This window comes from Oreochromis aureus, linkage group 9 (assembly GCF_013358895.1).
Source record: "Oreochromis aureus strain Israel breed Guangdong linkage group 9, ZZ_aureus, whole genome shotgun sequence".
Taxonomy (NCBI): domain Eukaryota; kingdom Metazoa; phylum Chordata; class Actinopteri; order Cichliformes; family Cichlidae; genus Oreochromis; species Oreochromis aureus.
Window position 1 is genome coordinate 15,513,320 of NC_052950.1, and position 26,398 is coordinate 15,539,717.

General features: G+C 41.2%; 1 protein-coding gene across 2 annotated transcripts in view; it reads right to left on the reverse strand.

Annotated features, from left to right (window-relative positions):
- LOC116328263 (myosin VIIA and Rab interacting protein) overlaps window positions 1-26,398 on the reverse strand; it is a 115,235-nt gene that overhangs the window by 44,848 nt on the left and 43,989 nt on the right. For both annotated transcript variants that reach the window (XM_039616873.1, XM_031750002.2), the window contains exon 3: window positions 6,957-7,178. In XM_039616873.1, coding sequence (XP_039472807.1) covers window positions 6,957-7,178 — 222 coding nt within the window. The remainder of the gene's footprint in view (window positions 1-6,956; window positions 7,179-26,398) is intronic.

Genomic DNA, 26,398 nt, shown 5'->3' on the forward strand with positions numbered 1-26,398 from the left:
TTTATTTGAACACACTCCTTTTTACTTCAAAACTCATCCATCCATCCATCCTCTTGTGCTTAACTAATTCAGGCTAATTGGGAGCTGAAGCCCATCTCAGCAGTCACCGTGAGACAGGCAGGGTACACCCTGGACATGTTGCCAGTCTATTAAAGTCATTCAAAGACTTGTTTCTAATTTACATGACATATTATACTTTGATTAAACACCTCACGACTCACTCAGCTGAACCACATCTGGCAAACTGTGTTTTTGGTGTTTGGAACAAGGTCAGCTCATGTCAAATATAATCTGAATCACAGATCTGGTAGACTGTAAATAGACATTTAGTGGAGTCAGCTTGTCTTTTATTATCAGCCAAAAATATTTGGCTTTATTTGCATAAAAAAAATAAAGGTCGCAGTAAATGTAACTGCAGCATGTAGTGCAGGGGAGTAGTGACCTACATACACTCAAAGTATTAGCCTGTTTTTTATAGCTTAGTGTCAATTCAAGCACATTTTCATTTTCAGAATGATTAAATTAGTTTGATCACTTTTCTGCCAATTTTCAATGTTATATTATTGAAAAAACAAACAAGGCCCTACTCGACATCCCTGCTCACCGATCAGTGACGTACCCTCCAGAAGCTAGAGTCCTGTTCAGGGTCTTTCACCAAAGAGTATTATTATCAGCCATTACCAACCTATCTGACACCAATAACCATGCTCAAAGTCCATGTTCACACTCAATTAAACTCTCTTTTAGTCAACAGGTGCACCAAAACTGTATTATACACACACATATATATATATACACACATTTCCATGCAGCAGTAGTAGATTTTGCTGTTCAGCCATTTGCAGGGGAAACTGAAGCTATCCTTTCAAAGAAATTGTTAGTTCAATTAAGCCATGATGAATGGATCAGTGTATTTATTTAATCAATCAAAGGATTTATGTTACAATTCTTGTTAATCCTCCTTGCAGATCCTTCTCGGTAGTCATTTTGCAGGATATATGCTTCTTAAATCCTTGTGAAATCTAACCCAACATTGACAGAATGTATAAAAATACTGGAAAATTGGGTTAAAAAAAACTAACTTTCATTAAAGGGACTCTTGGGTTCAAACCAAGGAATGTGCAATGAGTATGAAAATCCCGCAGCAATAATAACCTCTGTTACACTGCAGAGGGTTCACTGTGGCAGGAGATCAGACAGGATGATCTGCCTGAGGGAAGGATGAGGGTGCAGAAGAGGAAGAGAAAAAGTGAGAGGTGAAGTTAGGATGAGAAAAAAACCATTACTATTCATGCAATATTTTTCATTTCATGCCAAATTCTTGAAGATTTACAGGAAAAGGAATAAATTGTGATCTCAATGTGTTGTGAAAGCAACTAAACCTAATTCGTAACCAAAAACTAGAGATTGATTCCACTGATCTGCCAATCACTGAGCTCACATCTTCCCCTGCCAGTCCATCAGGATATCAGACATGAATGGCTGTACTGTGGGGCATCTCCCCTGCTGAAGATGTTTTTGATAGATCACATCTGCAAAAGCAGTCATTGTGAAACAGAGTGAGTCAGTGAGGGAGGAGAGGACTCAAAGGGAGAATGTGCACATTAAAATTTCTATTTGAGTAAGACAATGTGCAGTAGTTACTGAGCTACAAGGTCTTTACTTTGTAAATGTTAGTAGATGGATTAAAAGTGTTGACCTCAAATGACACGAGTAAAACACACAGATTCTCCAGCAGCACTGCACTAATAGCAGCAAATATTTCAAGTCTGTTTAAACCATACTGGAGGATACAGTTTGCTTGATTTACCAAATCAATAATAAACTAAAACTGACTCATTTTTTTTTAGTGGAAGGGAATATTAGCTATAATAATTTTGCAGCTAATGTAATAGGAGGGTCTAGATGCTAAGCTGCTATGGAGTTGGGGGTCCATGATGGTTACACTGAAGACTAAAAGTGATCATAGCAATTATTTCATTAGAATTGTAGAAACTCTGCCGTATATACAGTATTTCCATGCATTTTTGGACACGTTTTAATTAAGAGACCATTTTCCCCATTTTCTTAACAAAATGAAAAGAAATCAAGACTTTTGTGCAGTATCGTACCACACACCAACCAGACACTGTCGGGACTAAAGATTTACTCAAATGTAGAGGTTGAGTGGAAAAAATTTCCAATAAAGGCTTCCAATCGAACACATAAAAGATAGACTAGACTATAAAGCAGCATTAGTAGGTACTTTTCTGTCTCCATTTGCACTAACCCACAATGAAAACATGAGTTTTATAGCTTGTGTTATAAACCACTAGCCAACTTACTGCATAAACTACTTTATTTATTTATTTCCAATCACTTCGGTGCTGCAGGCTTGCTGTGTGAGCACTGAAAGCTATAAATCACTGGCTTCACATGGAGCGCTTCAACATGGCAGCCAGTTTCCCCGGTCGAGAAATGACAGGATTTTACCTGCTGGTACACATCAGATCACAGGCACTGCGGATTGTGCTGCTTCCATGTAGCTCGCTCCACAACTGGACCTGGAGAGGTGCTCAGTTCAGAGGTGTAACTGATTCAGTCTCACCCACCTACACACACACACACACACACACACACACACACACACACACACACACACACACACACACACACACACACGGAGGAGGCCTGGGATGTGGAGCCTGACTAGTGACATCAGAGAGACATAAATAACTCAGAGCCATAGCTGCAAAATAACACACTGGTAATAGCACAACTGACAGGAATTAGCACACCCACAAGAGGGAACGTCCAAGGTTCTTTTTGAGCATGTGTGCGCTCGCATGTTTACCTGAATAATAGTGATTTATTGCTTTCAACAAGACCTCATCCCCTACAGAGAAAAGGCTTTTATGCTACACAAGGAGCCACACAATAAGAAGCACTGCAATACAAGCATTCACACTCACATGGACACACACACACACACACACACACACACACACACACACACACACACACACACACACACACACACACACACACACACACACACACACACACACACACACACACACACACACACACACACACAAACCCTACTGGACAGACACACAGAGACTGCTTCAAGGCTGACCAAACTCTATAGTAATTAGTTTGAGAGTAACACACACAAATTGCATTAGGAAAATTCAAGTAAGTACATTTCAATTAACGTGAGAAATATACCTGAATAAAACTTAAGTGGAACTGAAATGAAAAAGCAAGGAGTTTCTTTGATCCTAAGGCTACATCTAAGCTAACCCATTTTCCTTGTAAAACTATGCTTTAATGAAAACTATATCAGTATACAGCACAGTTTATAATCCCCATCTATATTAACTGTAAATACAGTCATTATCATTTAGGTAGAGTGGGTATGATCTGCTCGGAATCAGGAGATGGACCTGTAGCTTGCATAAAATTGACTTACTGGGGCAATTCGGCTACTTTTGGGCAAGATGGCCTGCTGAATGGTTGTTCTTTTCAGAGTCTGTGATAAAACTCGACATTCAGTTTTACTGCGAGAACACTCAGATCGCTTGAAAGAAAGAAAAAGAGAGGCGATCAAACCTGCTAGACTGAAAGTTAGGGAAGATAAAAAGAAAACTCAGACAACGAGTAGGAGAAATTATTCGGTTTTAATAAACGTTTAAACTTTATTAGTCGATACCTAGAGAAGCGAGACCCAAAGATTTTAGCTTAATCGGTAAGGATTAAGTATACAGTTACTGAATTGTTGCTGCAAAGCAAACACGCTCACATTGGAGCATTTCCCATTGGCAGACAAAGACACAACAAGTATCCACAAAAGGATGAAGAAATAGGAAAAGGCATGAGAGTCTGCTACTACTACTGTTCCAGTTTCATATGACTGACATCACCCATCTAAAAGTTTCGGCACATCCAGACTCAAGCACAATCCTGGTGTTTTCAAACCACAACTGGGTCAGCAGAGATTCTTACAAGTCCCAGTTTTAGATTAGTGTGCATGCTAAAACTAAAATATATTAATGTGGATGTACACTTAATCTGCACTGGCTTCCGTAAGTGCGTTTGTGTGTGCATCTTGTGAGAGGTCGTGCGCGTGTCTGCTGTCCCGGGTGACTCTATGAAGTGCAAATTACAGGCAGCAGTTATGATCGACTGGTGGCTACTGTGTCAGCTGCGTTGGACACGAGACAAGGCCGCGAAGGAGGGAGAGAGGAGGAGGAGGAGGAGGAAGCAGAGAGGGTGATTAGTGGCTCTCTTTCCTGTGCCTGCAGCTCAGAGAGATGCAGGGTTTGTGAGCTGGTTCAGCTGCACTCTTGTTTCTGATAAAAAAGCTTCCCGGAAGTATGGGAATGTTCAGAGTCCCAGTTTAGTGTAAATTCTGGCTGCTGATTTCAATAAACCTGAGCAAGTTTACATGGAAGTATATTTCCCAGCAGTGCAAAATATGATTACACCCACATTAATTTGTATTACGGTTAAATGTGTTGTGTGATTTAAACATTCCAGTCTAGAAACTGATAGTGCTGCACTGTGATGAATGAAACAGGGGGTCGGGACTTTCATTGTTCACCCACTGAGGCTTGCAACTTTCTATTTAGGCTCTTTATTGGAAAAACAGCAAGGAACCTGTCCTGCAATGCACAGTGCACCCAGCTGCTAGAAACCTGGCAGAAACATGGAGTAAACAAGCAGCAAGAAACAAAGCAACACAGACATGCAAATGTCTTATTAAAAATGAGACACACATTTCATCTGCAGCCTGGCGCTGTAGGGCACACCCTCCCTGTCTAAGACTATAGTCTTGCTCACCCACACTGATAAAAATACCCCCGCAAGGAGGACAGAAAAAGATCACACTGTGACTTGCTTCCTCTGCTAGCCGCAGGTGCTTGTCTGGCAGCAGCGTGAGAGTTCACTAAATTTTTGCACCGGTGTCTTAGTAAACACACACGCTATTGTTTTGGGATCATTTGGAGATGCTAACATAAATATTCATGAGCAAAAAATGTGAATGCAGTAAAAAAAAAAAGAAAGAACGAAAGAAAGAAAGAAAATTAAATCCCATGCTTACATTTTGTATTTGTGTGGAGGTGTTGATAAGGGGGAAGATTAATGGGTTTGGAGACAGGCAGGTGAAAAGTCAGAGAAACTGCACAGTCAAAATAAAAGCTGCATATTTGAATTCATGCACTCTAATAAAACTGTAAAAGAAAAAAAATATACAGCTGTACAAAACAACCTGTTTGTCTGGCTCTATCAGACTAGAGTAAAAACAAGACAACAATCTTCTTGTAACTAGGAAAAACCAGTGGCTACCTGGTAACTGGAATGAATTTTTCCATTGCAAAAGGTTGTGGTGGCCAACTAGTTGCCCAGAGGCTACCTTTGAGCAACCACTTTTGATCACAAAGTGCTTGCACAGCTTGCCTGGTGGGAGGCAACCTATCTTGAAACAACTATGTTTCAGCTCAGACCGACTGCAGTCACTCTCAGATTGGCGAAGGTTTCTAAATGATTGCTGTCTAATTTATAAACGCAAACAGATCCCCAACACGTTGCAATCAATCTGAACCAGTCTATTAAACAGTTACAAGATTGATTTGCCTTAAAAGCTGAAATGATTTCAATATGGGGCTTTGTGGTGAGAACAGCACGGCAGTGTGTCAGCACAAGGAGATTTACACAATCAATAAATAGTCTACAATACACAATGGATGAATGGACAAGTGGAATCAAATGGCAGAAACAGACTAGAGAATATGTCAAATGTCACGATTTTAAAGGATCTAAACATGCTACTGATGCAAACAGTTAGATTTCTACGCAAATGCATTTTTATGGCATGAACAAAGTATTCACACGACGAGACCAGAGGCAGCAGCATCACATTCGTTTGGGTGAATCATATATATATATATATATATATATAAATAAAAACATATAAACATATATACATCATATCCCAAACCCCACTGAATCCACCACAAATGGACTCATACTTCGGCGTTGTATTTTCAACAGCCTGCTCAGACACAGAGAGTTTAATATTCATCTAATGGCAAGTCGGGACACACGAATAACTCCCAAGGCTTTGGACAAAACTGCATGCATAAACAGCCTAAAACAGACACATACATATGCACACACAGCAGTCATTTGCAAACACAATTGGCTCCGGCACGTTCCCCTGCCTCACACGTTCCTGATTGTTTTTTTTTTGTTTGTCCTTCAAATCACAAACATGCATTGATTCCTTTAAAACCCTGATTTTTTGTTTGGGAGAAAAGCAGAAAGAAATCATTTATGTTACTGTAGAAATTGGGTCTTTTTTTATGTAAATGTGAAATCTGCTGGAGAAAAATGGACACATGCCAGTTTTCATTACCACTGCCTTGTTGTATCTATATTCCCAACAGTTCATATCAACAATCGTAACATTTATTTTATAACTTTTCTCCACTCCTCAGCACACCTTTTCATTAATTGCTCTGCACTTTCCCCCTTCATCACCATATTAAACATGCAGAAAAATGCAAATGGAAACAGGGATTTTTCAATAAGAAAGGATCGGACAGTATGATGTTTAAAAAAGCAGCAAAACAAAAATCAAAAAAGACTCAAAACACACCCATCCTTAAGGCACTGTCACCATCAAAGTCCGCCTTTCCCTCCCGTTCATTCACTTTTCCCCATCTGTCTCCTTCAGAGTCAGTATTCCTTCAGCCCTCTTCCTCACTCAATCTTCTTTTCTTCTTTCACAAATTCCCTCCTGTTTACCCCCCCATCAATTTTCCTCTTCCTTCAGTCTCCTCCACTCAGCCAATTCACAGCTTCTCTCATATCTCTCACCCTCATTCATTCCACTGACCTAATCTCTCCTGCCTCTGCCTCTGCCTCTGCCCAGGGTGTGTATGTGAACGTGTCTGCGTGGAAACACTAACCTGCCCTTCTGGCACGCTGAGCAGAGCCACGCTTTGTCCCTCTTGCTGTAGGTGCAGCAGGTCTTGCAGACGTTGTACTGGCAGTCCAGGCACTGGCGCTTGGGGTTGAGCAGGAAGGTGAAGGGCGCGCAGCAGCGGATGCAGCAGTGCTCGTTGAAACGGTGCTGCTTGGAGAGGATGGAGCATCTGCTGCCTTCCTCCGCCAGCTCCTGCTTCATGTCGCTGAAACCGGGAGAGCGAGAGAGAGAGAAAGCGAAAGAGAGAGAGAGAGAGAGAGAGAGTGAGAGAGATAGGATGAGGGGAGGGGGAGAGAGAGAGAGAGAGGGGATGTGAGCGCCTGGTTGAGAGGTAGGACATGAAAACTGCGGAGGACGCCACGATGCAGAGTGAATGAAAAAACTGTGGCAAATGAAAAATTGGGCAGTGGGGGGGTGAACAAGGGAAGGGCAGAAGGGGTCAAGGGTTTGGTGAAAACATTCAGCTGCTCCATGTTTCTGCCTCAAACGCCTCTCTTTCCCTTACGCCGATTCTGTGGAATTAACGTGATGGCTGACATTTCAATTTGCGAGGACCTGTCATGCCTTGTTTGCACACTTCAGTCGGAACTCAGCTGAGGACAGCATGTCGTGCCCATTCAGAGCATCAGATGAAACAGAATTGTAGTTTGTTAATCAAGATATTATGAGGTTGGGAATAATTACAATAAATTGGCTTAAATTACAGTTAAGTTGAAGGTCAATACACACAAACGAGCCTGACTAGGAAAAAAAAGGAGGATATATAGAAAGCTTCTGATGAGCTAATCAAACTAAAGTTTAAAATCACATAAATGATGAACAAAGACTCGCTGATCACATCAGAGAACTGTTTCCACTGATCAGCAATTAGGAAATAGGCTAAAAAGTTGAAGAAAGCCAACTAAAAAACCAACCGATAATCCACAGTCTCAGCTGACTCTGACAATCCTACAGCTTCCTAAAATTAAGTGAGCCTAAATTTATATCCTTCACCTGTAGCTGGGTATTAAGCTTATGAGAGAGACAGTATAATACGGGCTGTTAATCAGTGTTTTAACCAGCAAAGCATCTTTCCTATCTGAAGCCTCAAGTGTTCACATTAACTATGCACATGGGTTTTCCCTCTGCAGCATTTGTGCTTACTGGGCAAAATGCAAAATCAGCAGAGGCTACAATAAATTATGTAATGGTTCGCATTTGTATCATAAACACATCGTCATCATCATCATCAGTCGATGTTGCACTTGTGTCAGCTATATTTAAAATGACCCTCAGTGAGAAGAAGAGCTCGAGTAAGAACACATTTACCCATGTTTACATCATCAGCCATCACTTGTCATTAGGCACGAGCGGCAGCTGAGATGCAGAGATCGAGATGTTGCTGCTGGCGAGGTGTGAAAGTGAGTTCAGCTTGAATGGGCAGCGGGTAAATTATTTAAAGCCTCTACCCTACCCTCAGCCAGGTCACAGCCTACTGAGCTTATGCTGATCTCACAGATGCACACATGTGCATGGCAGATGGGGCTTGTATGTGCATACCACAGGTGTTAGAAGTATTCTTTACACCACAGAGTCAATCCTAACCAAACCACTAAGTCATACATGAAAAATTAAGTATAGAGCAAAAAGTGTGCTGAATGCAGCATATTGCAAATTTCCTGTGTGTATTTTGTGTACATGTTGTGTCGAACCAGCGGGGACCCTGCACTCTCCTGCTTCCCTAAGTTATTAACGCTGCTCCTCGAGCAGATCTCCTCTGCCGCCTCGCTGATTGCTTTTCCTATGCATCATTAGACGTAGCATATTAACAAGACGAACCAACCATATACATTCATATACAGCGTCATGTGAGAAAGAGGTGGGTTTGGGGTGACGAGTGTGGGCGTTGCATATGGACACGGACGTAAACAATTATATACCAAAAATGCATTCAAAAGGAGGCTTTCATAGTTTTGCAACTGGCAAATATTGGTTGCACTCAAATTAAATGATAAATGAAAACAAAATATTCAAAACACATTTATGTGCGCAAATAAAAGCAAGGGAAATGTATGCAGAGAACATTAATATCTCAATAAGCTAAAGAGGCAATTGCCTGGAAATCATTTCCCTCAATCCTGATTATGATCAGGATCCATTTTGCCATTCTGCTTTCGTGTTATGGGTTTAATGAGCAGCCCAGTTAGACTGCAGCTAGCTATAGCCATTTAATTAAATGATCAGGCAAATGTACACATATCCAGAGACAAAGAGGACTCATCATGCCTGCTATCGCTTCACATTACCTCATTTCCCTGTTAATGAGACATGAAAACCTGTGCTCAGTGCAGAGTAATCGGTGTAGATACATGCGGGTCATCCAGGTATCAGCGAGGCACAATTGGCCTCAGTGAGAAATAACACAAGGCGCTCCCTATTCACAAAGCAGTGTTCTGAGTTACTGATTTTTAACAGGTGTTTGGCATACAGCTTATAATATAATAATAATGTGCTGGAAATATTATAGCATTACATTTTAAAGAATGCTCCAAAATTCCTGCTAACGGCTGATAGCTCAGGCATGCTAGAGAAAAAATATAGAACTGCAAGCTCCTTGTGAAAGAAAAGGGAAACATCTGCCATTGCCTTGTGCTTGCATTTAATTACCAGCTCAGTTTTGATCACAGGGTGGTTGGCAACCCGTCTCCAAACAGTCATGGTCCACCTCAGACGATCACTCTCAGACAGACTGGCGAAAGTTTGCAAATAACCGCCATCTACTATATAAACACAGACAAACTGCCAAGATGTTGCAGTCAATCTTAGTCAGTCTGCAGCACTGAGAGCAACTGGTCTGAAACGAGTCTCTTTGAAATAGGACACTCTGGCTGCAGACTGGTTTATTAGTATTTGTTATTCGGTATATATGCCTATATAAAAGATTATCCTATATAAAGGATTTCTGTTTCAGATCTTTGGGTTTCTGACTGAACTCTGAATGTATGGAGTTAACATGAATATCTGTGTATGACGATGATAACCAATTTGCAGTTGTCACAGGTTTATCATAGTTAATTGCCATATTATCACAAACAGACTGCATATAATGGTCAACTGGACACCATTCAATCAAACTCATAGCAAACTGACCTTATCTTAACAGTGTTTCAATGCACCAACGTCGCGTGGAAGGTGACTACTGACTACGACTGAATGGAGAACTGATCCCAGTCTTCAAAGCAACCATTTCGAAGGCAACCAGGTCGCAGGTTCACTGCACAGTAATTTTGCTTGTTTTGAATTACTGTTTTTCCTACTATACTAAGTTTACTAAGCTACAACACAGATCTTTTGTTTAAATTTCTGCTTCATCTTATTGGTCCAATGTCGTTGTCTTCTTTCAGTTGCTCCTTTTAAGAAATACATAAATGTGCGAAATAGTTAATAACTGGACTTTATGGTAACACTGACGTTTTCTTTTACCCCAACTCAGAGTACACTGCTTTTATACATCTTCTCTTGTGCTATGCAAAGAGATTTATGCCCTATATCACAGTCTCAGATATTCTTGTTGATCTTTAATTGATTCACACATAGATCTTGGGTTTAATAAGACCGCTGTGCTTACAAAAAGCTCCATAAATAATTTAATAATGAGGGTGAACTGTTTAAAATTAGCTCTTTCATCTTTAAAGGAGGGTAAAATACTACATTTTTATTTATTAAATAAGGTCAGTAACTCATTAAAATTAATCTTATTTTGTCAATCAATATGTGTATTGCACTACTATCACAGAATTAAAGTGCTCAAGTTATTTTTCAGATTAATCAATGTTAATGGTTTTTCTCTTTAATGTGACAGAAAATATCAAAAAATGTATTTTTAGAGCTCTGAGGAGCCTGATGTCTGACAGCAAAATGTCACATTGGAGAGGCTGTGGGCTGAGAGTGTTTGGAAAATGACAGTAACCATTAAATGAATTTAAAAACAATATTTATATAGTTACAGAGCCAAACTGTTGATTAACCATCACATTTATCAATTTTACTTCATCTTGGCTCAGTTTATTTTAAGTCTGCCAGGTAGAGCAGGTTAACCACCAGCACTGTATTCACACCATCTCTGGGTTTCCTCGCTGCATTTGAAATGCGTATAATATAATTAATTACTGAAGCCTTCCTTAATGTCAACATGATTAACTGCAGCAGCTCTGCAAAGTTCTACGGGTGCTGAGAGTTTAAGGATGCCAAACTGTTAAATTAAAAACGATTGATTATGCAAATAAGTCACTGCAGTGCACATGTTGACGGTGCCATGGGTTTAAGAGGGGGGAGAGAGCACACCCGCTGAATACTAATTTGTTTGGTAATCCAATACAGAAGAGTTGGGATGATATGTGGACCTAATGATGTTCAGGCTATTTCTGACAATCTGTCACTCCCGGCAAATATTGTTTGTGCTGAAGATCTATTAGCTCGAGTCTTTTTCATCTCTTTCTCCTTTTCCATCAAGTCTGCCCTGCATCCCCTTCTCACTCACACTCCTAGTGTCTGCCAGCCATCCATTAACATAGTAATTTTCCCTCCGTTTCCACCTCTCCTTAATGTCCATTCCTCTCTCTCTCTTTCTGTCAGATGACACAGTCTCCCAGATGACAAACAGGCTGGCTTAGGCTTAAGTTTCTGGGTGATGTTGAATCATGTTATGGTCAGATTTGTAATCTAGATAATGGCATTTTGCAGTCTGGCTGGAAAACAAAAACAATTGCCGTTTCTTTCTAAATGATGTATCGCCCTCTCAGCAGCTGTTCTCTTGCTCAGCGCAGAGCTCAAGAGTTATAGCTCTCAAAACAGTTGCACTGATGACCTAAGCCTGGCATCACAAATGCCCAAATGTGAATTACTCTGAAACCACTTTTGATTTGATTTCGTCAGCAGGTAGCAGCCAAAATAGCTCTGGATGCAATTAAAGAGCCAAAGAACCAGCACAAGGCTGAGTGGACATCCAGGAAGGTTTTTTCCAGGGCAGATAAAATACCAGTCCACAAACTGGCCAGGAATCCAAGGGCTAATGACTAGCACACAAGTGAAAGTCACTGTGATTAATAAGGTGGATTAGCTGTGAAGAATCACTGTAAAGAATCACTACTTTCCATCTATTCTCTTCCGCTTATCCTTTTTCAGGGTCACAGAAGGTGGGGGGTGGGGGTGGGGTTGGAGCCTATCCTAACTGTCTTAGGATGAGAGACAGGGTACACCCTGAACAGGCTGCCAGTCTGTTGGAGGGCTAACAAATAGACACAGACAACCATTTTCACTCACATTCATACCTATGGGCAATTTAGCGTTTCCAATTAACCTGTCCCCACTAACTGCATGTCTTTGGACTGTGGGAGGAAGCTGGAATACCTGGAGAGAACCCACGCAAACATGGAGAGAACATGCAAACTCCACACACTGAACTCAGGACCTAACCACGGTACCACCGTGCCAGATTTTATATTTTTATACTTTTGTATCCATCTATCCATGTATGTATGTATATATGTATGTATGCATGTATGTATGTATGTTATGGAATGTGGAATGCCGTCTAAATATATGGAATGAAACTTGAATATATATCTATATCTATATATTTGAAGTTAAATATCCTGGCAGCTATTCTGAGATTTGATTTAAACCAATCAAATGCCAGTTTGATAGTAAATAGTTTTTGAGGGCCGGTTGCTCCAGCTAAACTAATACATCCATCCATGTATATCATGTCAAGGATATGTACATTAGCATTGTCCCTTCACGAAATTTCTACGGTGTCACTGAAAAAGTGTTCTCATGAGAATATTTGCTGTACATGGTTACCCACCTTTATTGCTTCTATAGGAATTAAGAGGGTAAGTAGCAGCCGGGTGCTGCTAATCAAATGACCTGGATTATGATCAAGTGTGACCACCTCTTTAAAAGCTTAGCCAAAACTGGGTCATGCAGCAAGACAAGGATCTCAAGCACAGCAGCAAATCTACAACAGAATGTCTGAAAAAAAAAAAAGAATCAATGCATTGCAATGGCGCAGTCAGACTCCTGACCTCAACACCGTAGAAAGACCTCAAGAGAGCTGTTCCAAAACAAATGCAACAAAATTTCTCTCCAACAATGTGAGAGATTAATGAAGTCATAAGAAAACTATAAATTCAAGTTATTGAATTATTGAATTATTATTATTAGCTAAATCCAAAGGTAATGAGTAAGTAGCATCAGAATAACTATCATGACAGTAAAACATATTACTAGGAACTTAAAAACCCCTCTTCATTCTAAACTTCAGGTTGCTGCATTTCTATACGAGGGCCAGAGAGATTTGCCATCTATGAATAAGGAATGGGATCATTTCTGAGCAAATACGGAGGGACTAGTGAAATCTGAAATGGCATAAATCGAAGCCTGCTTAAAGACCATGCAGGGTGTTTTTAAAGTTAATTCAAACGCCACATAGATTTTTCATCACGGTAGAGATGCGCACTCAGCTAAAAACAAAACACAAGCATGTAAGAGTACATAAATAGTTGATATACCACACAATAAAAAGACTGGCATGCGCAGTGTCATTTTGGATAAATGGCACGACTTTAATACAATAGGGAAAACTGTCACAGGAAGGTGGGGGTCACATGTAATAGTGTTAAGTTTATGTTGGTATTGCTGAGCAAAGCATCGCAGAGAAAATGAGCGTAAAATATACCACAGAGATTTTGATCAAATGTTTGATCTGCCTGCTGCAGCAGAAACCTGCAAACCAGCATCTGCACTTCACCAGAATCCCAGTGACTCACACAGCCTGCGAGCAGAGGGATGTGCGCATATACTGGGGTGACAGGATAGTATTAGTGTAGCGTAACTGTGTGTGTGTGTGTGTGTGTGTGTGTGTGTGTGTGTGTGTGTGTGTGTGTGTGTGTGTGTGTGTGTGTGTGTGTGTGTGTGTGTATTTATTGATCTGAGCATTTTCAACTGTACAGCAGCTAAATGCTTTGATAACTGTGAACTGATCGAGACCTTTCTGAGCACTTAAGCTGCTTTCAGTCCAAAGTGGAAAATACAAAATGTGAAGAAGTACTTTGACTCGTGTTTGGATGTTTACAGAACTCACACAGTGGGGACCTGTGTCTCTTCTGTGGTCAAAAAGAAACGCTTCTCACTGCAAATCATTGAGTGTTAGACTGAACAATTGATTAAATTTAGCGGAAGGTGAAAATGAGGGCAAGGTTTAAGAATTAATGGTTTAGGTCAGTCTTCAGGAAATGAATGTAATCAATGTGATGTCCTTTCAACTAATGGAAGTGCGACTGGCTGCCTGTGTGGACTCAGGCTTGAGTCAGGATCTCAGCTTGACATGCCCTCCTGATGTTATTCAGCCTGAAGTAACTTATCTACACACTAAATTCTTGCGCATGAACACACATTTCTGACTTTGAGCATGAACACCTGAAGCAAATTTTGGCTCGAATGAAGAGAAAAAAACTTTCCTTTGGACCCCGGCAGGATAAAGCAGATTTACACAGTTCATCCAACTTCAATGCCGGTTCCAAGAAACAGCAGCGAGTACCACAATCTCAACTCTTATTCTCCTCTGCAATGCAGTAGCAGACTGGCACATGGGTAATACAAATCAAGGTAGAGGAGTTGTGACATTCAGCTGTTGGGTTGCTGGCAAGCTGCTGATTGATGTGCAGGTGTGAAGAGGCTGGTGAGCTGAGATGAAATCATATAGCTTGCAGGCAGATGGCAGGGATCCCTCTCATGTGCAAGTTAAAATATTAAAGTGTCAAATGAATAATCCACTGAAAAAAATAAAATAAAACATGCAGCTCTAGAACTTCAGGCTACAGAAGACAGAGTAAGCTCCAAAGTCTAACTTTTATTGAATGAAAATCAGAGTTACAAACCCTTTTACAATGCACCAAAACTCAGTATATGAGTCCATATCAGAGTACAAATGTTAACCTCATAGTGGCACTACACGAACCATCCAGTAACTAGCAGTGTTGGGAAGAATCAAACTTTTTTACAACTACATGAATGTACTATTGCTGTGTGATTTATCACTATTACTGAAGGCTACTCGCCATACAAATACCAACTAGATTTTTAAATCTTAATATAAAATGAGTAACAGTAGGGTGGACATTAGGTAAGGCTGCACTTTTTGCAGCGATCTCGTATAGAAAACTATTCCGCGCCTATATAAAACAGATCCGCGGCTCCAAACCGTAGTAAAGGGACCTCTGACTAATACGTTGGGTTCCGTGTCGGGTTACTCATATAACTCATATTTTGTATTTTAAATACGTAACGCCAGTACATGTATTCCATAACTCCCCAACACTGGTAACTAGAGTCATACTATGGCATCTGAAAGTATTCAACATTGTTTAAAATGTAAACTTTCATGTATTTTACATTTATTATATCGAAAGTAAAATATTTGAGGACTTTTCATCTTGATTTTGATGACTATAGCTTATATCTCATGAAAATCAAGTTTTGTAATATTTAATTTCTGTAGTATCAGGTAAATGTTAAGAGGTAGGAACGTTTCGGCTGGGTTGTTGTTGTGGGGGGGATGAAAAATAATAAAGGACACTCATTGGAGTAATGGCGCGTCTCGTGTGTCTGTGAGTTATGCCTCCAGTCAAATAACATCCAAAACCTCAAATAACGGAACATGGTGTCAGAAGACAACTGGAAACGTTAGTTGGGCATAAGTGGAAGGTTTCGGCGTCGGTGCCAGGTTAAAGGTCAGCCACAGAGGAGCTGCGCAAACAGAGACGTGACGTCATGAGTCAGTTTCAAGTCACCCCGCCGGAGAAGTTCACTTTTAGGTCCGACGACTGGACCAAATGGATAAAGCGTTTTGACAGATTTCGCATCGCGTCTGGATTGGAGACGCAAGCGGACGAAAATCAAGTGAACGCCCTTATCTACACTATGGGCAAGGAGGCAGAGGACATATTGGTATCCCTGCACCTGACTCCCAAAGAGGCGAGCGATTATGAGACCGTTAAAAGGAGGTTGGATGCTCACTTCGTAGCCCGCAGAAACATCATATTGGAGCGAGCGAAGTTTAACCAGCGCCAACAAGAGACAGGTGAGTCAGTCGACAGCTTCCATACTGCACTGCATTGTCTGGCAGAACATTGCGGTTACGGGACTTTGCATGACGAAATGGTGCGAGACAGATTTGTCGTAGGTCTGAAAGACAAACGATTGTCAGAACAGCTACAAATGGATCCGGAACTAATGCTAGAGAAAGCGCTTAACAGAGCCCGACAAAGTGAGCTTGTAAAGAAGCAACAAGAGATGCTAAACACTAACTTTAAAATGGATATTACCAACTCACAACTGAACCGCGTCCATGCTAAACGGCAAGAAGGGGCACGTCCCAAGCAGCTGACACCACTACATAAACAAACCACCGCCAAAACACAGAAAGAAAAAAAGACCCAATGCAGAAGATGTGGAGACATAAAAGGTCACAATCTTCAACAATGCCCCGCGAGAGAAGCTGCATGTACTTACTGTAAGAAAAAAGGACATTTTGCCAGGATGTGCAGAAAAAAAAAACTGTGTGAGGTCAATGCTGCAACAGTTTCAGAGAACAGCGATACAGATGATGAGGTCGCTTTCTTGGGTTCCCTCTCTGCGGAAACCAAAGAGAGTCCATGGGTAACAGAGATAAATGTGGACAAATGCAACACACTCTTTAAAATCGACACCGGAGCAGATGTCACAGCAGTCCCAGAGACTTTCTACACACAGCATCAGTTGGGGAGATTGGATAAGCCCAAGAGGGTTCTGCAGGGCCCAGGAGGAACACGTCTGAAGGTAAAAGGCATGTTCACAGCCACTCTCAGCAAGAACAACCACAAAACCAAAGAAGACATTTATGTCGTACAGGGTTTATGCACACCACTGCTGAGTGGGCATGCTGCAGTGGCACTACAGCTGGTTGCCAGAGTGAATCATATTAGCTTAGACTCTATTGATGCTGTCAAACAAGAATTCCCCAAGCTTTTCAGCGGCTTAGGCAAAATGGAAGGGGAGTACAATATTGTTCTGAAGCCAGGGGCACAGCCGTTTTCCCTCTCGACCCCTAGGCGAATCTCTCTTCCACTCTTACCAAAGGTTAAAGAAGAGCTGAACCTGTCAGCAGGGTGTCATTTCCAAGGTGGAGGAGCCCACTGATTGGTGCGCGCCTATGGTGGTGGTTCCTAAGCGCACAGGCAAGGTGAGAATTTGCAGCGATCTCACTGAACTAAACAAATATGTCATGAGAGAGAAACATCCACTCTCTTCAGTCGAACACACTCTAGGACAGCTTGCAGGAGCAAAAGTGTTTTCAAAGCTGGATGCCAATGCAGGATTTTGGCAGATTCCCTTATCCAGGGACTCTTCTTTGCTCACGACCTTTATTACACCTTTTGGTCGGTATTGTTATAATCGTCTGTGCTTTGGAATCTCATCAGCCCCAGAACACTTCCAGAAACGGATGGCACGCATTCTTGAGGGCTTAGAAGGAGTCCTCTGCCAGATGGATGATGTGCTCATCTGGGGGACGTCACAGGCAGAGCATGATGAGAGACTGCGAAAAGCACTGGTTCGACTGCAGGAGGCTGGAGTAACACTGAACGACAAGTGTGAGTTCTCCAAGAACAGGATAAAGTTCCTGGGGCAGGTCATTGAGGCATCGGGGGTTAGCGCAGATCCTGACAAGGTGCATGCCGTGAGTTCCATGGATGAGCCCAGCAACATAAGTGAGGTGAGACGCTTCCTGGGCATGGTGAATCACCTAGGAAAGTTTCTTCCTCACCTGGCGGAAAAAACGCGCCCCCTAAGAGATCTGCTGAAGAAGTCCAACCTGTGGTCATGGGGGCCACAGCAGCAGCAGGCTTTTGACGGCATCAAAAAAGAAATGACAACACCCCCAGGGCTTGCTCTGTATGATCCAAATGCTGAAACGTGCGTATCAGCTGATTCATCTTCGTATGGCTTGGGAGCAGTGCTTCTCCAGCGGCACGCTGATTTAGGGTGGAAACCAGTAGCATACGCGTCAAGAGCTCTCAGCGCGACAGAGCAACGATATGCTCAAATTGAGAAAGAGGCCCTCGCTTCAACATGGGCCTGTGAGAGGTTTGCAGAGTTCCTAATTGGGAAAACATTCCACATTGAAACAGACCACAAACCTCTGGTCTCGTTGCTTGGCTCCAAGGGCCTGGATGAGCTTCCACCTCGTATACAATGTCTACGCATGCGATTGATGAGGTTCTTTTATACCATATCTCATGTTCCTGGTAGAGACACTGCAACAGCGGATGTACTGTCCAGAGCTCCTGTAGGTGACACAACTGAGGGTTTGCCGGAGGAAGAAATCAACTTGTATGTGGAGTCCGTCATAGCAAGTCTGCCAGCCACAGAGCCACGACTCAGAAATCCAGACACATCGGGACAATGACAGCATTCTAAACCAGCTGAAGAAGTTCTGTGTGGAAGGATGGCCAGATAAGTATTCCATTGAAAGGGTTTTCCAGCCTTATCTGCCATTTTCAGGTGACCTCACAGTCCACAATGGTTTGCTTCTTTATGGGAGCAGAATAGTGATTCCCACATCACTCAGAGCAGACATTCTGTCTAAACTACATGAGGGACACCTAGGAATAACGAAATGCAGAGAGAGAGCTAAACAATCTGTTTGGTGGCCAGGCCTGAGCAGTGAGCTGATAAAAGTGATTGACACCTGTGACACTTGCTGCCGTGAGCGGACTAAACACAAAGAAACCATGCTACCTACAGAGTTCCCACAAAGACCGTGGGCCATGGTTGGAACTGATCTGTTCCAGATAGAGAATAAACAGTACCTGGTCATTGTGGATTACTTTTCCAGATTCTTCGAAGTTGCCAAACTGACATCTATGACATCAGAGGCAGTGATCGAGCACTGTAAATCAATCTTTGCACGTCATGGCATACCAGAGCAGGTTCGCTCTGATAATGGACCTCAGTTTTCGTCTGATTCCTTCAAAAGATTTGCACAAGAATGGGGTTTTAGCCATGAGACATCCAGTCCCAACTTCCCTCAGAGCAACGGGGAGGCCGAGAGGGCAGTCAGGACCATCAAAAGTCTTCTTAAAAAGTCTGGCGATCCCTATCTCGCCCTTATGGCATACCGGACCACTCCATTGGCAAATGGCTACAGCCCGACTGAGCTTCTCGTGGGTAGAAGGATAAGGACAACTATTCCTGTCATCCCATCACAGCTAAATCCAAGAGGTACGGACACAGACAAGCTCAAAGCTATAGAACAATCGTACAGACAAAAACAAAGACAAAACTACAACCGCAGACACAGAGCACATGATATGCTACAGCTCAATCCTGGAGACAAAGTGTGGGTCTCAGACATGGATACTAGAGGGACAGTCGTGTCCATGGCAGGCTCACCGAGGTCCTACATCATAGAGACAGCAAAGGGCACGCTGAGAAGAAACCGTTACCATCTTACACGGACACCTGGGGCACCGGAGATTTCTGTCGGTCCACCAGAGGCTTCACCTGAGAACTCTGTTCCAGCTGCACAGAGTGTGTTGGTTCCGGAAACTATCTCACAGGAGGTCAGCCAGCAGACTCCTGAAGCTGGGAGCCAAATCCCACCCAGGTTTAGGAGGCCTCCAGCATATCTGAAAGACTATGTTTGCTCATAGGGCTAGGATCTGAGTGAGCTATGGGGCAGAATAATCCCCACACTCAGGTAGAGGGTTGGGTAGTCTACCCCATTCCTCATAGAGACAATGAGAAATAAAGCAATTGGTTGCACTGTTTAAACATGTTGTTTGTAGCTGCACCAAGTAGTTCAGAAATGTGCACTTATGCTTAGTGTTCAGAGTTGTATACTTTGGGAGGTTATTTTTGGACATTTTGAGTAGTCTGGGTTTGAAACCAAACGAGTTCAGTAAACAAGTTGTTACCAGATAAAACACATGGAAATAGTATACTTTAAAGCACGTGGGTCTAATCTGTTTTCTTAGTTATATCCCAGCATCACATCCTATTTGGTAGGGGGGATGTAGTATCAGGTAAATGTTAAGAGGTAGGAACGTTTCGGCTGGGTTGTTGTTGTGGGGGGGGATGAAAAATAATAATGAACACTCATTGGTGTAATGGCGCATCTCGTGTGTCTGTGAGTTATGCCTCCAGTCAAATAACATCCAAAACCTCAAATAACGGAACAATTTCCAGTTTTAAATTATTATTCAGAATGTATAAATAGTGTTTATTTCTTGGTTTAGTTCAGTAAACACAACTACAAAAGTGACTGGTGACTAGACAACTGTTCAGGTGGCAATCATCAACGCCCTGCATAAGGAGGGTAAGCCACAGAAGGTCATTGCTTAAAAGGCTGGCTGTACACATAGTGCCGTACAGCATGTTAATGAGAGAGTCCTTAAGAGGACTGTGAAGAAAAATCAATTCAAATTTTGGAGACGAAGATGACATCAGAAGCGTCTTACCTGGGTTAAAGAGGAAAAAAGACCTGGCCTGTTGCTCAGTGGTACAAAGTCCTGTTGGAAAATGGAAGTAATTTTTGCATTTTGTTTAGAGAATAAATGTCTTATAGTTGGGAGGAAGAACTGAGGAATTCTCTGAAGTCCAGCGTGAAGTCTGTGACGGTGGCTGTTCCTCTCTAAGTCCAAAGTCAATGCAGCATTATACGAGAGATTTTAGAGCATGTCGTGCTCTCATCTGCTGACAAGCTTTATGGAGATGCTGATTCCTTTTGGAGCACGAGTTAGCACCTGCCCACAGAGCCAAAACTACTGCCAAATGGTTTGCTGACCATGTTATTACTGTGCTTGATTGGCCATCCAACTTATCTGACCTCAGCCCCACAAAGAGTCTGTGAAGTACTGTCAAGAGGAAGATGAAAAACACTTGACCCAAAAAGTACAGAGATGATTATAAAGCTGATCAAAGCAACGTGGGCTTCAATACAATCTCAGCAGTGCCTCAAGGTGATCAAGCCACTGGAAACAGTGACGTAGTCATTTCTGATAAAGGAGTCCCAACCAAGGAGTGCATAAACGACCACAGTTTGCAGGAGTGGACATTTCACAAAAAAAGAAAGAAAAAAAAGACGTTCATGAAAGAAAACTTTTCAAATTTAATTGCAAATAAAACCTTTTTGCACAATTTTTTGAGTGGCATTAGTTCAGGAGTGGTAGATGGACATGACTAAAAGTGATTATTACCACTTTCTACTTTGCAGTCTTGAAACATTATGCATATATTTCCCTGGAACAGAAACTTTTAAACACACATTCTCAAACTTCTTTGTATTCTGTGGTTGAATTTGGATAATTCACACAACATGCATTAGTAATCATGTTCATTTTTCTGTGGTTGCCTTGGTGTGGTTTACTCATCCACTTTATAAATAAAGAAGAGCCACAGACTTGCTGTCTTTTCTCTCCGTCTCTCTCATCTTCACTTTGTGCTGAATAAGTGGCAGACTGGTAGCTTTTAATGCACAATAAGCCCCCTTTTCCTTTCATGCCTGCCTGTCACTCTGCAGGGTAGCGTATTAGAAGCTCAAGGTGACCACAGCCGGGATGAAGTGAAGCTGCTGCTGTTGCTCTCCCCAACTGGGGTTTTTTTTCCACTTGAAATGAACTGTGATGGTCTGGAAAGACACCCACAAATGCACGCATGCACAAAAACACACAAACCCATACAGAAAGCTTCCATACTGTCACACCACTGATAAAAATCCAGTATCCCATAATCCCAAACATCAAACCAGGAGAGACAGCTGTCTCATTCAAGATTGTGTGGGTGACATAATTACAGACATGATTACTTTGCTCTGTATTTTGGTATCTTAAAAATTTGTAGGGACATTCATTTGTTCTATACCATCTACACATAGACTTTTAAGCAGTGACTAGCAGCAATGTGGTGAGCAGATAACAAGGAATGTGCATGAAATTCAGAAGCTTGCAATGACAGGCAAAATGACCTAAGCAAAAGTGAGCAGTACACAGTTAAAGTAATTTGGAGTTTTGAGAGTGAGCCAGTGGGTTTGAGGGATTTATAATCAAATGGGAAATACACTCCCATTGCCACAGGTGTATAAAATAAAGCACCTACCCAGGCAGTCTGCTTTTAGAAAACCTTTGAGAAAGAACAGGTCGTGATGAAAAGCTCACTGAATTCAAGCTTGTTACTGTAATAAGATGCCACCATTTCAACAAGTTCATGAAATTTCTTTCTTCTTGGTTGTTCTTCAGTTAGCAGTTAGTGATATTGTTGAAAAGTGAAAGTGCATGGGAACTACGACAACTCAGGCATTAAGTGGCATTTGAAGATTCCAAACCTTCTCTGGCATCAACATCAGCACGTTACTGTAGGGGTAATGTCTACATATGTCTATATAATGTATTTGTACCTATACAAATACACTGTATTATTACCAAATTCAAAGAAAAGCAAAAGAAAAATAAACCATAAATAGAGTCGCCAATCAAATTTAATAAAAAAAAAAAAATACATAAAAACTAATTAACTTGATGTTTCATAAAACTTTTTTCCTCCTAAATGTTACACCATCCATCCATTTTCTTCACCACTTTTCCAATTCAAGGTCTCGGTGGCCAGTCTATCACAGGAATAACAGACAGCCATTCAAAATTAATGCAGCACGCATGTCTTTGACCTGTGGAAGGAAGCTGGAGTACCCAATGAAAACTGACACATCACCATGCCACCCACACATTACACAACAATCTTTGATGTTATGGAATTTTTCCACAGACTTCAGTTTAGGAATCTTCAAGTGCCATGTCTCTGTCTTTTAATTTCTTTCATTTAAAACCTCAGAATGGAAGAACCCATTCCCCCTCCTTTACTATGCTCTTGGTTAGTTTTCCACAGGGACTTATTCTTGAAGCATCAGCAAGCACACATAAAGACAAGCTTCATTTCTTCAAATACATCATTTCAAAATGTTTTCTTTCCAGCTCACTGAGCTAAGAGGCATGTTACAAAACACTATGAGGAAAAAAATAAAAACATGTACGCAGACATATGTGGCAAAATGGATGGAACAGGGTGTGAATCCATATAAAAGACACATGGGAACATACAGAGACACTGAGACACAGTTCATTTAAACACTGTGCTGCATGCCAGGAGAAACCAAGGCTGTAAAGCACACAACGTTCATGAGATGGTTTAATGTGCCAATCAAATCTGTTCAGCAGGTATACCATAGCTGCAATCATCTATGTCATTCTCATTCCTTTATTAAAGCAATTACCTGAGTGAGGGAACATTATCTTTGCAGACTCTTTAACACAGGGTAAACTCGTGATCTGTGGAGATTATTGCAGAGCTTACAGCCTTAATTACCTGCATTAGTATGATCTGATTTTTGATTTGAAAAGTTGGCACCCATTCTCACTTTTGACTCTCAGAGCTAATGCATACATACAACAATAGGGTTATTAAAGCATATACATATGCTGAGAGGGTTTGTATTGACATGACAAATGCATTTTAATGTGGAGTTTACCCATTACTGCAAAGTAAGAGCAATTATTAAAGACTGTATGCAGGGGGAGAATCAATTGCACACAGCTTCCAGGCAGATTATAAAGCTGCCAGTGGTTTAAGATAATGTCACACTCACAATTAACTCTTTCCTTTCAGTTCAGTGTCAACTAAACTTACCGCATCTCTCTTTAGTCTTCCTTCCCCGAGAACCTTACAGCAGTGTACCTTATATAGTTTGACACCATCATCCCAAGCCTTTAAGTGTCTGCTTTACACTCTCCAACCGTGGCTTAGTTTCCACAAACTTCCACACATCAGCAGTCTTCAGCCTCTGTATCCCTCATTTTCTCTCCCTCTCTGTGAACCCATGGCTAAAATGAAGCCTCTGGGCTATGGGGAGACTTCTCTCTGAAACAACTTTGGCTGCCGACAATTATACAACAGGGCAATAATGAGCCCTCACTTTGGGAAACAATCCAAGTCAAATGTGTGCTACTATGATAAGGTTTCCAATCAGGGGTTTGCCTGCATGGGAGCTATGCGAGAAAATGAGACCGAGATAAAGAGCAAGCGACTGCGCAGTGTTTTCTACTCCTACTTCCACGGTGACACAGGCACAGCGAGGTGCAGAGATAATTTGGAAGCGGGGGAATTCAGTTTTGCCTTCTGTTATTATTATTTAGACTCTTTAGTAGCTCAATACTGAGAGATTAAACTGAAGGAAAGCTATAGCTGTTTAACTTGACTGTCTCTTCTCCTTTATCGGAGAGAACTGAAGAACTGAAGCTGGACCATTGCAGATTTGGTCTGTCGAGGGAAAGAAATGCCAAGAGCTGGATATATTAAATAAGTTTCAGAGGCTAATTTACAAGTTTTAATTAATCCTTCAATTTTTTAATGTAAGAAATCCACCTTACATCCAACATAAGGTTCTCAATCAGCATGAAAAGACTATTTGCATTAAATGTGAGAATCATTCAGTTGTTCAAAGAATAGTCAATAACCTGCATTATGCTGCAGCCTACTTATGTGTTATTTTAATATTCAGTTCAATTCAATTCAATTCTATTTATATAGTGTCAAAATCACAACATCAGTTAAAGGAAAAACTCCCTTTTAACAGGAAGACGTTTAGCAGGGAGGGGCGGCCATCTGCCGCGACCGGTTGGGGGTGAGTGTAAGAAGACAGCACAGAGACATGATGTCGAAGAGAGCCAGTAATTATTAGTTTATTATTATTATTAACTAATAACTGAAGAAAAAAAGGCGTATAAACAAATCAAGAGTGAAAAAAAGAAGAAACACTCAATGCATCATGGGAATCCCCCAGCAGCCTGATCCAGCCCTAACTATATTCTTTATCAAAAAGGAAAGTTTTAAGCCTAATCTTAAAAGTATAGATGGTGTCTATATCCCAAAACCAACCTGGAAACTGGTTCCACAGAAGAGGGGCCTGAAAGCTGAAGGCTCTGCCTCCCATTCTACTTTTAAATACTCTGGGAACAACAAGTAAGCCTGCAGTCTGAGAGCGAAATCCTCGGTACTATGAGGTCATCAAGATAAGATGGAGCCTGATTATTCACAATCTTGTATGTGGGGAGCAGGATTTTAAATTTGGTTCTGGATTTAACAGAGAGCCAATGAAGGGGAGAAGCCAACATAAGAAAAATATGTTATTTCTTTCTAGTCCCTGTCAGTACCGTTTCTGCAGCATTCTGGATCAACTGAAGGTTTCCAGGGAGTTTTTAGGACATCCTGATGATAATGAATTACAGTAGTCCAGCGTAGAAGTAATAAATGCATGAACTCGACAGCATGTTTCACATTTTGGAGATATTGTGCAAATAGAAGAAAGCAGTCCTACACATTTGTTTAATTTGTGCATTGAAGGACATATGCTGATAAAAAAAGACTCCATGATTCCTCACAGTGTTATTGTAGACCAAGGTAATGCCATTCAGAGTCTGGCTAGACACTGCATTTCTAAGATTTTTAGTACAATAACCTCAATTTTATCTGAATTTAGAAACAGAAAACTTGAGCTCATCCAGGTCTTTATGTCTTTAAGACATTCCTGTAGTTTAACTAATTGGTGTCTGGCTTTATGGATAGATATAGTTTAGTGTCATCTGCATAGCAGTGAAAGTGTATGTTACGTCTTCTGATGATATTGCCTAAGGGAAGCACAGAATTGGTCGTAGCACAGAATCGTGTATATACACTGGATGTTTCATATATTTTGTATCTGATATCCCTTATCACACTGCATGATGTCATATCTTTGAAATGTAGAAAGAAGAAAAAAAATGGCTTTGTTCTCCTGTGGAAAAAATAATAATAATAATAATTATAATAATGCATTGGATTTATATAGCGCTTTTCAAGGCACCCAAAGCACATTACAATGACATTATTCATTCACGCTCACATACACACACTGGTGGAGGCAAGCTACTGTTGTAGCCACAGCTGCCCTGGTCGGAAATAGTCAGCATTTCAAGTGTTTTCTCTATTAATTCATACAATAGAAATAAAAGTATTATCAAGTTAAGTTTGCTGTTAGGCAAGTTTAGGTTACTCATGCCGGTTTGATGGTATAAACATAAGCTAACTTCTTGGCCAGTGCTAACTGACTGCTCGGGCGTTGTCAGTAGTCAGCTGCACTGCTGATCCTGGCCCAGCAATATCATGTTGATCCTAAACAACAACAGAACAGGGAAATCAGATCACGTTTAATCATGTTTATCTGTTTATCCACTTTATTTTGCCTTTTTGCTTCTTCAAGAAAAAAAAAAAAACTTAAAAAAAGAGATACTTTATCTCCTAAAATACTAAAAAATTTCATTC